This window comes from Pan troglodytes, chromosome 18, assembly GCF_028858775.2.
Source record: "Pan troglodytes isolate AG18354 chromosome 18, NHGRI_mPanTro3-v2.0_pri, whole genome shotgun sequence".
NCBI classification, from domain to species: domain Eukaryota; kingdom Metazoa; phylum Chordata; class Mammalia; order Primates; family Hominidae; genus Pan; species Pan troglodytes.
The window spans coordinates 24,111,218-24,123,745 of NC_072416.2; the positions used below are offsets into that span (position 1 = coordinate 24,111,218).

At 40.4% G+C, this 12,528-nt stretch overlaps 1 protein-coding gene and 1 pseudogene across 4 annotated transcripts in view; both read right to left on the reverse strand.

The window, feature by feature from the left end:
* Positions 1-12,528, reverse strand: part of LOC749371 (serine/threonine-protein kinase SMG1-like) — a 44,787-nt gene that overhangs the window by 172 nt on the left and 32,087 nt on the right. The window contains 4 exon segments of one of the 4 annotated variants that reach the window (NM_001302405.1): positions 5,785-5,957; positions 6,666-6,767; positions 9,038-9,262; positions 11,706-11,878. In NM_001302405.1, coding sequence (NP_001289334.1) covers positions 11,711-11,878 — 168 coding nt within the window. In that variant the 3' untranslated portion in view covers positions 5,785-5,957; positions 6,666-6,767; positions 9,038-9,262; positions 11,706-11,710. 4 annotated transcript variants of the gene reach the window in all.
* On the reverse strand, positions 4,708-5,536 carry LOC134808741 (uncharacterized; annotated as a pseudogene).

The window sequence follows — 12,528 nt, forward strand, 5'->3', positions numbered from 1 at the left end:
CAGCATTTTTCTGACAAAATTCCTTCCACGAGGATGCCATTATTTTGGTTTTTATGTGGAAGATGTGACTACCACTTAATTAGTACTCAAATTGGAGTGGCAAACCAGAAAGTCACAGCTACAGACTTTCGGTGGAGCTGACTCGCCCCTGTGTCTCCTTCCTGTTTTCATGTGTTGCAGCCTGTTCTCTTCAGAGCCTAACACACTGACAGTAGACCTCTGCAGGACAACTTTGACATCCAGTTCTCTCCAAGCTGCCAGTGAGCTCCCTGTGCAGCCTCACTCCTCACCTACAGCATGAGCCCTTGCAGCTCTCCCAGCATCACAATCTTGTATCTCAGTCCTGGCTTCTTTCACTGCTGGCATCCCTCCGTCTCTCCCTTTTTCACCTACTTTTCTTTTTTCAAAGAATTCTTCCTTTTCATCTGCTTATATGAAAATTAATGACACCTCTGAAATTCTTTCCTGTAGTCCTGCAGCATCAATGCCAGGAAGACAGGCCTCATCCTCCCAGCTTCTATGCTGCTCCTTTCAGATCCCTTACCCTGTCCCCATTTTCATGACACGGGCTCTCCAGCCAGGAAGAAGACACTGTTTCTCACTCTCTCTCTTTTCCATCTTTGCCTGTCCCTCTCGCTGTGTAACTTCCCTTATAACTCAGCCTGAGGCCAGTGCTAGAAAGGCACATCACCTGACTTATTCTGTGCCTGATTCTACCTAGATCAGTGCAACCACTGGCTTCTCAGGGGGACCCTTGAGTACCGGGCACTGATGAACTGCTGCCAACACAGTCATCATTTCTGCCATTAAAAGGTCCTAAGCTCTCTCCAGTGGCAGGTTCCCCAAGTCCCCACTATGCTCTATAATGCCCTATGCTTTCAGCTAATGACTCAGTCCTCAGAAAAAAACAAACAAATAAACAAAAAAACACAGGCTTTAATTTCCTCTACCCCTACCCCCAATCCACCATACACTGCCGAAATTCTGTCTATACCAACTTTGACTGCTTTCCTTGAGGCAGAGAAAAGGTGAGGGCCAGTTAATCTATCAGTGTTCTTTCTCCTGTTTCTTCAACCTCTGCTTTCTAGTGGCTCCTTCCCCTTGGCCAAAAGAACATAATCTCTCCCACATTTAAAATAAACATCTCATATTTCCCTCCAGCAACAGCTTCCTATCCTCGACTTCAAGAAAAACTCACTGACCAAATAACTTACCTCAAGCTTTTCATTTTCAAATGTCTCTACCACTCAATAGTATTCAATCTAGCTTCTTCTGTCTCTCTACAAAACTCTTTTTCCTTATAATCCCTAGAGCATCTGACAAGGCTGACTACTCCCATCTGGATGTCCTATATCTAGGGCACTTCCCTTCTCAATGTCCCTGTATTTTTTTGAATGGCTTCCTCTTCTATCCTTTCACAAAAATGTTAAACTAGGATTCTGACCCAGGCCTTCCTTCCTCTTCACTCACTATTCTCCAGAGGCTTCTCTCTGGTTTGGTTGCTTACAAAGGCTCTAGAGTATAGAGACTGAAAAGGAAAGAGGGCCTTTTCTGTGTACTAACCATCTGCAAATCTCTCAAGCTTAGACTTTCTCCTTAGTTCCAAATCCAATTCTTAACAGCTTACCCAACAATCTCATCTGCACATTTCATTAGAAATCTTAAAACATGGCTTGTTCTCTGTGTGCTCCTACTCCAGTTAATAGCATTGTTTCTCTTCCCTCTACCATTGCCCCCATAAATTAATGGTCTCCATGCTTCCATACTTGCCCCCCATCTCCAGTCTCTTCACCATAGCAGAATGAACCACCAAGTCAGATCACAACACATCTCTGTTCAAATCCCACCTGAAATTTTCAGTCTTACTAGAATAACAGCCAAAGTTCTTTTCTCAGTTCCCAGCTACTTCTCTGCCCTTATATCCTACTGTTTAAGGCGCTCCTAAACACACAGGCCTCCCAGCTATTTCCAGAACACTCCAAGCCCATCATTCTCACATCAGGTCTAGGCCCAAAGGGCATCCTGATGGGCATGTCTTAACCTTGTGTCTTCCCTCCAAAGAAGGTCAGCTTTACCTAACTGCTTTCCTTATGGCACAGAAAAGGTGAGTGAGGTCCAATTAATCCTTCTATCAATAATCTTTATCTAATCTTTGCTTTAAAAGGTTGGAATAGCGCCCACATCTGATCATGTACAAAAAGTGGGAGATAGCGCCCACATCTGATCATGTACAAAACAAAGTAAGTTTATGGCTTCTCCAAAATAAGCACAAGCATACAGAGTTTATCCTTCAAAACAGGGGTATTTGGACATTTTTAAATTAAAATTACAGATTGGAAGGGATCTAGTACACTACACCTGGGACAAATACTTTTTTGTGAAGTCAGTAAAGCCGTTGCGTGCAATATAGCATCTCTATACAATGCAGCAACTCCTCGTCTATCGCTACAGTAAGAAAACAGCCACAGGTCAGGTGTTGTGGCTCACACCTGTAATCCTAGCACTTTGGGAGGCTAAGGTGGGCAGATCACTTGAGCCCAGGAGTTTGAAACCAGCCTGGGCAACACAGCGGGACCCCATCTCTACTAAAATTACAAAAATTAGCTGGGCATGGTGGCGCACACTTGTAATCCCAGCTACTCGGGAGGCTGAGGCAGGAGAATCGCTTGAACCTGGGAGGCAGAGGTTGCAGTGACCCGAGTTCATACCAATGCACTCCAGCCTAGATGACAAAGTTAAGACTCTCTCTCTCAAAACAAAACACCAGCCACACACAAAACACAGGAATGAGAGTACCTGTGTTCCAAGAAAACTTTCTTGAGTCGGAGTCTCTCGCTCTGTTGCCCAGGCTGGAGTGCAATGGGGCGATCTCAGCTCACTGCAACCTCTACCTCCGGGGTTCAAGCAATTCTCCCTGCCTCAGTCTCCCAAGTAGCTGAGATTACAGGTGCCCATCACCACACCCTGCTAACTTTTGTATTTTTTTTAGTAGAGATAGGGTTTCACCATGTTGGCCAGGCTGATCTTGAACTCCTGAGCTTGGGTGATCTGCCTGTCTCAGTCTCCCGAGGGATTACAGGCGTGAACCACTGCGCCCAGCCCAACGAGAACTTTCTTTACAAAAACAGGCACTAGTGTTGTGATGGTTGTACACTTCTGTGAATATAGTAAAAATCAGTGAAGTATACACTTAAAATAACAGACAAAAAACAGGTGCTGGGCTGTATTTGGCCCACAGACCATAGTTTGCAGAACTCTGGTCTAAACAGAGCCCTTTGTATGTGCCTTTTGTGGAAGTAGACTGTATTTCCTCAATTTTCCATATACTGCAAATGGCAAGGTGCCCTGTTCAATAAGGAAACAAAGGCACACCCTGCCACCCTACACCTTTTCCATCCATCTTTTTCCTTTACACTGCCAAGACACTCCATTCCACCTGACTGCCCCATCCCCACCCACTTTCTCCTTATTTCTAGAGTACAGGACATAAACATCTTTGAATCTGTAAATAATGTGAATAATTTTCCTCAAAAATCAAGCTTTCATGTTTGAAGAAGAGTTTATTGTGACTTCAAACATAAGCTGTAACTGGTAATAAGCGAAGCAGCTATGGAATTATACAAGGCAATCCAATCAAACAACACGGAGCACATTGAAGTGCAAACATCAAATTTTACCTTCTTCCTCCTAAAAACTTTATTCCCTAATTACATCCATTTCTTTTTCTTTCTTTCTTTCTTTCTTTTTTTTTCTTTTGAGACAGAGTCTAGTTCTGTAGCCCAGGCTGGAGTGCAGTGGTGTGATCTCAGCTCACTGCAACTTCCACTTCCGGGGTTCAAGCAATTCTCCTACCTCAGCCTCCAAAGTAGCTAGGATTACAGGTGTGCACCACCACCCCTGGCTAATTTTTCTATTTTTAGTAGAGGCGAGCTTTCACCATGTTGGCCAGGCTGGTCTCAAACTCCTGACCACAAGTGATCAGCCTGACTTGGCCTCCCAGAGTGCTGGGTTTACAGGTGTCAGCAACCGTGCCCAGCCTACACCTATTATTTTCTATTAAAAATAATGTTTTTCAACTCTGTGTGGTCCAATAGGAAGAAGAAATACACAAACCATAAACAATAAATACAAATCAAGAGCAGGGCCACGTCGAATTACTTAAAAAAAAAAACACACGGGCTGGGCGCGGTGGCTCATGCCTGTAATTCCAGCACTTTGGGAGGCTGAGGCGGGTGGATCACCTGAGGTCAGGAGTTTGAGACCAGCCTGACCAACATGGTGAAACCAAGTCTCTACTAAAAATACAAAAATTAGCCCGTCGTAGTGGCAGGTGTCTGTAATCTTAGCTACTCGGGAGGCTGAGGCAGGAGAATTGCTGGAACCCGGGAGGCAGAGGTGGCAGTGAGCCAAGATTGCACCACTGCACTCCAGCCCAGTTGACAACAGCATGACTCTGTCTCCAAAAAAAGAAAAAAAAGCCCCCCCCCCCCCAAAAGAAAGACTACAGGTTGAGTATCCCTTATTCAAAATGCTTGGGACCAGAAGTGTTTCAGACTTTGTATATGTTTGGATTTGAGAATACTTGCATATATATAAAATGAGATATGTGGGGGATGGGACCCAAGTCTAAAGACGAAATTCACTTATGTTTCATAGACACCTTCTATTCATAGCCTGAGGGTCATTTAATGCAATATTTTAAATAATTTTGTGCATACAACAGTTTGGACTCGTCACATGAGGTCGGGTGTGGGATTTTCCACTTGGGGCATCATACTGGTGCTCAAAAAGTTTCAAATTTTGGAGCATTTTAGATTTAGGATTTTCAGATTAGGGATGCTCACCAGTAAGTGGTATGAAAATATTCCAAACTCCGGCTGGGCATGGTGCTGCCCACCCATAATCCCAGTATTTTGGGAGGCCAAGGCAGGTGGATCACCTGAGGTCAGGAGTTCACAACCAGCCTGGCTAACATGGTGAAAACCCATCTCTACTAAATACAAGAAAATTAGCCAGGCGTGGTGGCGCATGCCTGTAATCTGAGCTACTTGGGAGGCTGAAACAGGAGAATCGCTTGTACCCGGGAGGCGGAGGTTGCAGCGAGCCAAGATCGCGCCATTGCACTCCAGCCTGGGCAACAAGAGTAAAACACTATCTCCAAAAAAAAAAAAAAGTATTCCAAAATCCAAAATCGAAAACACTTCCAGTCCCAAGTATTTCAGATAAGGAATATTCAACCTGTATGAATGTTCCTAGGGAAAAAGAGACAGCCAAAATATAAGACCATGTATAAGAACTAACTTCAGTAGACAGAAAGAAAAAAGTACCAGGGGAAGAAGAAAGAGACCGCATTTTACAACAACTATACAAATTTGAGCTGTAAGAAACACTGACATTTTCTGTAAGCATGCTAGAGCAAATAGGAGAAATTCATAAGACATTTTCTAGAAAATAAAACTAATATAAAAAAACTTACCAAGATTTGTCAAGGAAAAAGAAGAAAAGTTAAATATAATGGCAAGAAAACATTCCTACCCATTTTATTTATCCAGGCATGTCTTAAATACGGCTGTTTGTTACATACAGTGATTCTGCAGACATGTTGACATGACAGTGAAATACATAAATATGTAATGAGAAAAGGCTTAACTGTGGATAAAACAAAGTCATTACAATTAAAGACTCACCCCTATTAGTGAGTTTTTGGCATTTCCAATTGTAGTCAGGGCACTGAGGTCAAATTTAACTACAAATTTTGCATTGTCTACATTGAACACATGATTCTTAAAAGCCTCATGTTTTATTTCAGAACAGGCCTCAGGAAGTTGCAGACTGTGCAGGAGGTTGTTTAGGGCACAAGTCATTTCTCCCAATATTAACTTATAGGCAGTCTCCAAAACAGGAATATTCTTCAAGCTGAGCATTGCTTGATAAACAGCACGGGCTACAGCAACAACCTGAAAAACAAAAAATTCAAGGAAGTGATAAATGGAAAATAAATCGTCTAAAATTATATGGAAAATAAATCACTATCTGTATTAGTGCTGATGATACAAATAAATTTAAGATCAATCAATTCACTGTCCGTAGCACTTAATATTTTAATTTTTTAAAAGCCAATCAGAAAACTGACACAGATCAGTATGCTATTTCAAATCTATTAAGTTTTATCACAAATAAAGAGTACTATAAATGAAAACTGTCAAAATGGCCGTTTTTTTTTTTTTTTTTTTAAATAATCAACATCAAAAGACATATGCAAACAGCAGTTTAAGACTGGGTTTCTTAAATCTACCAGGAAAGTCTGTGGTGGATTTGACTAGGGGGTGGTTGAAAAGCCAGTCATTTTTGTTTACCAAATATACAGTACTTCTTAATTTATAACTTTATAAATGTGTCAACTTCTTTTACCCTTATGAAAATTTAATAAATTTAAGAACAGCAAAAGATGCATAGTTTGAAAAGAGTATCTGGCACACCATTCATGAAAGTATTCAGTATGATTATCAAGAAATATAAATTTAAAAGAACAAATACAATCACTATATTCTAAATCAAACATTTCACATTTCACTCAATTTCACTTATATAGCCTGGTAAGCAACATTAGGTCCAACTCTTCAGTGACTCAAGTTGTCAAAATTCATTATCAGTGTATTACTTACCTCTTTTTCTTTATGATAACGCAAGAATAGTAGTTTAGATGATGGTATAAACAGTTTTTCTACAAATGATGATGGCAGTTTCGTATTTATCTGTTCAACAATCTAAAAGAATAAAATTTTTTAAAAATGAGCTTCTCAAATTACAAAAAGACATGGAGAAACCTTAAAGGCACACTGGTAACTGAAAGAAGCCAATTGAAAAGGCTACATACTATATGACTCCAACTACATGGCATTCTGGAAAAGGCAAAACGATGGAGACAGTAAAAAGATCAGGGGTTGCCATGGGCTTAAGATGGGGGGAGGGAGGAGTGGGGAGAGGGAAGGAGGAAGGAGTGGGTAGAACATAAAAGATTTTTAGGGAAGTGAAACTATCCTGTATGATACTGGTAATAGGGGAAACATGTCATTACACATGTTAAAGTCCATAGAATACATAACACAAAGTAAACTATAAAATTAGTTAATAATAATATATCAATATTCACTCCTTTGTAATAAATGTACCACACTAACACAATATGTTAATGAGGGGGAAACTGTTGGGATGAAGAAGGTATACGGGAACTCATTGTTTTCTGCTCAATTTTCTGTATATCTAAAAAATAAAGTCTTTTAATTTAGAAAAATATATCTAAGCTATATTTTAAGGCCTTAATACTGTGACATTAAAGTGTTTAGACACCTAAATAGGACACACGTATTTTACAGTTATCATGGGCATTTTTTCACATTAGCAAAGAGAGGTGTAATTCCGGCAGAAATGCTCAGCAGAATGTCATCTAGAATTTGCTTTAAAATAATCCAGTTGGAGATGAAAAGATAGCAAAGAGGCCTAGATGAAACCAGATGGGCCATTTCTTTCTAATTATAGAAGCTGAGTGTTAAATATGTACAAATTTATTATACTATGCTCCCTATTTTTATGTGCTTCAGAATGTCCATAATAAAAGTGGGGGGAGGATATTTATGGTTAAGAAATTAAAGGAGGCCGGCCGGGCACGGTGGCTCACGACTGTAATCCCAGCACTTTGGGAGGCCAAGGCAGGCAGATCACAAGGTCAGGAGATCGAGACCATCCTGGCTAACACGGTGAAACCCCGTCTCTACTACAAATACAATTGTGCCACTGCACTCCAGCCTGGGCAAAAGAGCGAGACTCCGTCTCAAAAAAAAAAAAAAAAAAAAAAAATTAAAGGAGGCCAGGCATGATTGCTCACACCTGTAATCCCAGCACTTTGGGAGGGCAAGGCAGCAGGATTACTTGAGACCAAGAATTTAAGGCCAGCCTAGACAATGTAGCGAGACCCCTTCTCTCCAAAAAATATAAAGGTTAGCCAGGCATGGTGGCATGCATCTGTAGTCCCAGATAGTCGGGAGGCTGAGTGGGAGGATCACTTGAGCCCAGGAGTTTGAGGCTGCAGTGAGCTCTGATTGTACCGCTGCACTCCAGCCAGGGGAATACAGCAAGATCCTGTGACCAAAAAAAAAAAAAAAAGAAAGAAAAGAAAAAAAGAAAGAATCTGGTGCGTAGAGCAATGTTTCCTCAGAAAAAACGAGTAAAGCTACACTAAGACTAGCTATCAACCACTAAAAATAGAGGCCGGGCAGAGTGGCTCATGCCTATAATCCCAGTACTTTGGGAGGCCAAGGCAGGTGGATTGCTTGAGCCCAAGAATTCAAGACCAGCCTGGGCAACATGGCAAAACTCCATCTCTACAAAATAATATAAAAAATTAGCCAGGTGTGGTGGTGCACGCCTGTAGTCCTAGCTACCTGGGGGGCTGAGGTGGGAGGATCACCTGAACCCAAGAGGTCAAGGCTACACTGAGCCAAAATCATGCCACTGCACTTCATCCTGTGCAACGGAGTGAGACCCTGTCTCAAAAAAAAAATTGCATTAAAAATAAAAGTAAATAGACACTAAAATGAAAACATAGATTATAAGACTGATGAATGTACTCTAAAAAAATTATATAACAAAGCAAAGCCCTTATTTTTTTTTCTTTTTTGGAGACAGGGCCTTTTTTGTCACCTTGGCTGAGTGCAGTGGCACAATCAGAGCTCACTTCAACCTCAAGTTCCTGGGCTTAATCGATCCTCCTCCCTCAGCCTCCCGAGTAGCTAGGACTGCAGGTGCACACCACTACACCAAGCTGATTTTTGACTTTTTGTACAGATGGGGTCTCACTACATTGCCCAAGCTGTGCCAGAATTCCTGGATGCAAGCAATCCTTCTGCTTTGGCCTCCCAAAGCGCTGGGATTGCAAGCATGAGCCACCATACCCAGACAAAGCCCTTCATTTCTTACATATCCATTTAAGGGCCTGAATAAACCAACACATTAAAAAGGAAAAGAATAATTCACATACCAGCGTGAGTAAATTCAAGACTGAGATGATATAATCGGTACCACAAGTCTGGCAATTCTCCAGTTGGTCTAATCCATATGTAATGACCATGTCACAATGTATAGTCATGCTAGGATCCAAGCTGCCGAGCAAAACACCAACACACTCATTAGCAGCTGTCAACACAGCCTCAGAAAAAAACACCTGGTTTGCAGCCGTCACACATCTCATTACTCTGTACAGAACCTGTAAATGGGGAAAACCAGCAGCTTTTTAAAAAAGTTCACGTGCTTCCACAAAGCAAGAAAATACTTTTTATTTAATGCAATTTCAACTGAAAATTAACTGCCTGCCTTGCCAGCAGTCTCTTAATATTCTAGTTCTCAGTAGCTGAATAATAATGATGCCTTTACTACAATATGTAAACATGATCTTGGCTAAAAAATCCTAAAGTGCTACTATGACAGGAAATGGAATCTGCCATCCTCTATTTCCCACATACCCAACTTCGTTTCTCCCAATGTCACTAAATGGCTGAAGCTCAGAATCTTTATCATGAAATACACGACAGTAATGGTATTGACAGCATGGGAATAGCCTGCCCACACATACTACAAGCTAGCTCTTGGGCTTTTGGGAGTCAATCTTTCAAAACTGAACATACAAGTCACTTTAAGCTTATTAAAGCTTCTATCTACTGATGGTCTCTTTTGAAAGATAAGCACTCTCATGCTTACCACATAATATCTTCAAAAATCATATTATTTCCAATACACACACAAACAAAATCCCCCACTTCACTATAATGGCCAATTGTGTACTAAATTTCTAATAAAATAGGGGAGAAAACAGAGCAAATGTTAAAAAATATTTCTCTAATATTTAACAACCAATACATACAGGATTTTATTTAGTCTACCCATAGTTTTCATTAAAAGTATCCTTGGAGGTTGGGCATAGTGACTGACATCTATCATCCTAGCACTTTGAGAGGATTAGCTGGAAGGTTCTCTTGAGTCCAGGAGTTTGAGACCAGCCATGTCAACATAACAACACCTCATCTCTACCAAATTTGTTTTTAAATTAGTTAGGCATGGTGGCTCACACCAGTAGTCCCACCAACTACTTGAGAGGCTGAGGTGGGAGGATCACTTAAGCCTGGGAGGTCAAGGCTGCAGTGAGCCAAGATCGTGCCACTGCACTCCAGCCTGGGCAACAGAGACCATGTCTCCAAAAAAAAAAAAAAAAAAAAAAAAGAGTGGTGGGGGAGAGGGCGGAGGGGGAAGCATTCTTGGCCATGCATGCACAGTGGCTCATGTCTATAATCCCAACACTTTGGGAGGCTGAGGTGGGAAGACTGCTTGAGGCCAAAAGTTCAAGACCAGCCTGGGAAACACTGAGACCCCATCTCTACGAAAATAAAAAATTAGCAGGAGCTATGCTGGGAGGATCACTTGAGCCCAAGAGATAGAGACTGCACTGAGTCGTGATGGCACCACCCCACTTTAAAAAGAAAAAAAAAAAAAAAAAAAGCTGGGTATGGTGACACCCGCTTGTAGGGCTGAGTGAGGTGGGAAGTTCACCTGGGCCCAAGAGTTCAAGACTACAGTGAGCTATGATTGCACTACTACACTCCAGCCTGGGTGACAGAGTGAGGTTCCAGCTCCAAAAATAAATAAAAAAAATAAAAACCCCACCATTCTACCATTCTCAAAGGCCTAAAAGATCCTCATAAATCAATATACACCTATCCTATAAATTATGTCCCTTTTATTTTATGTCTGAATTAACCGCTTTTTATTTCAACTCTGTACAGTCTTCAAACAACCACCTTTTAGACATTAAAAATGAAGCGAAGATATTAAACCATTTTGAAACCATATTGGTTTAAAATACCAATATGCTGGTTTCATTTATCTTTCAGTTCTGACATTTCTGCTCAAGCACACAACTTACTATATAATCAATATCCTATTTTATTTAGCAACATGTTCAGCAAAAGTATATGCTCCTAAAAGCGAGTTTTATCCTAACGGTAAAATTTTCATCAGTTAGATTAAATTTTTTATGACTGTATCACACATGCTTCTTTCTCCTTATTCAAAGCAGAGTACAATGCCTGGGGTTCATTTCTTGTGTCTTTTCCACTGAACCCTCATTGGATGTGCTATATACAGTGCAGCTAATGTCTGAGGCTGCTGAAGTGTGGCAATCTAGCTACCTCATTTTTAATTTGTTTATGTTCTTTCATATCAGGCTATCAAAGAATATAAAGATACACAAGTTTTCATATGAGTTCCATCTTATGCTCAGAGAAGATTACTTTCTGAGGCTTCTCCTATAGTGTGCTATTTGTAATATGTTGAAAAACTAAAAGGAAACCCAATAATTTAAAAGTAAAATTATAAGAAATATTATTTAAAAATGAAAGGATAAGATTTAAAAATTCAGAGTGGCCTTTTGTCATGGGAGGGTAGGGGAGTTGGATGAAAGGAGGATGAGATATAACAGGATTCCCTGCTTTTCTGGTTATTTAAGAAAGCAGTCAGACAATATATACATATATACATACATACATACATGCTAAACAAATGAAGGATTAATAACAGTTCACCTGGTAAAGAGAAGCATTTACAATGTAAAACAATTTTATTTTTGAATGACACTTCAAATGCCCAAAAGCACTTACATCTGTTACGTATGCCTCAGTAATTGGAGGGCCCGAATTGGGCTGAGGCGTTCCCCAATGCTCCTCACCACAGTACTAAATACCCGGAGAAGCGCAGCCAGCTTTGGTAATGACACTGATGGAGGAGGGACGTCTTCATCCACTGATTCCCCAGAGGCCACATGGCTGAGGTCCTACATGTGAATTCACAGCATTCTTAATAAGTAGTACATTGTTTAAAAAAAAAAAAAAAAAAAAAACTCTAAAATATTTCAATCAATTCATTTTAGAATAGATTTTTAGGCTTTTAGAAAGAGAACTGTGGCCCATGAGAATATTCATGACTCTGAATATAAAAATGGGTTTTACCTAATTATTTCAAAAAGCCAACATTAAACCCAATAGACAACAAATTAAGGAAATAATCTCTTAAATCAACTCAGAAAGCTGTTGGGGAAAAATAAATTCTAGCACATATGCTCTAGTTATATGTAGGTATAAATGAAGACGGAAGCTTCTGCCACTCCTGAATTTGCTTTTGGCTAAAAATCTCATTCTAGGTATACTTTGAGCCACTCAGCTCAACAGTAAGTCCTCCAAACCAAGAGCATGCACATGAAGAGCAAAGGGAGATTACAAGACCTGGTCTACAGATGTGTAACTGAAGAAGTAACGATATATGAAAAGGACAAGATTCGCAAAAACTAGGATACTAGAACCAATGTATACATCTACCTAAAATTAAGCACCAAAATAACAGAAGAGAATGAGATCTTAAGGATAACAAGGGAAGCATCTCTACAAACTAGAATGTGTGGCTTATGAGAGGTAGATCAGCTTTAAA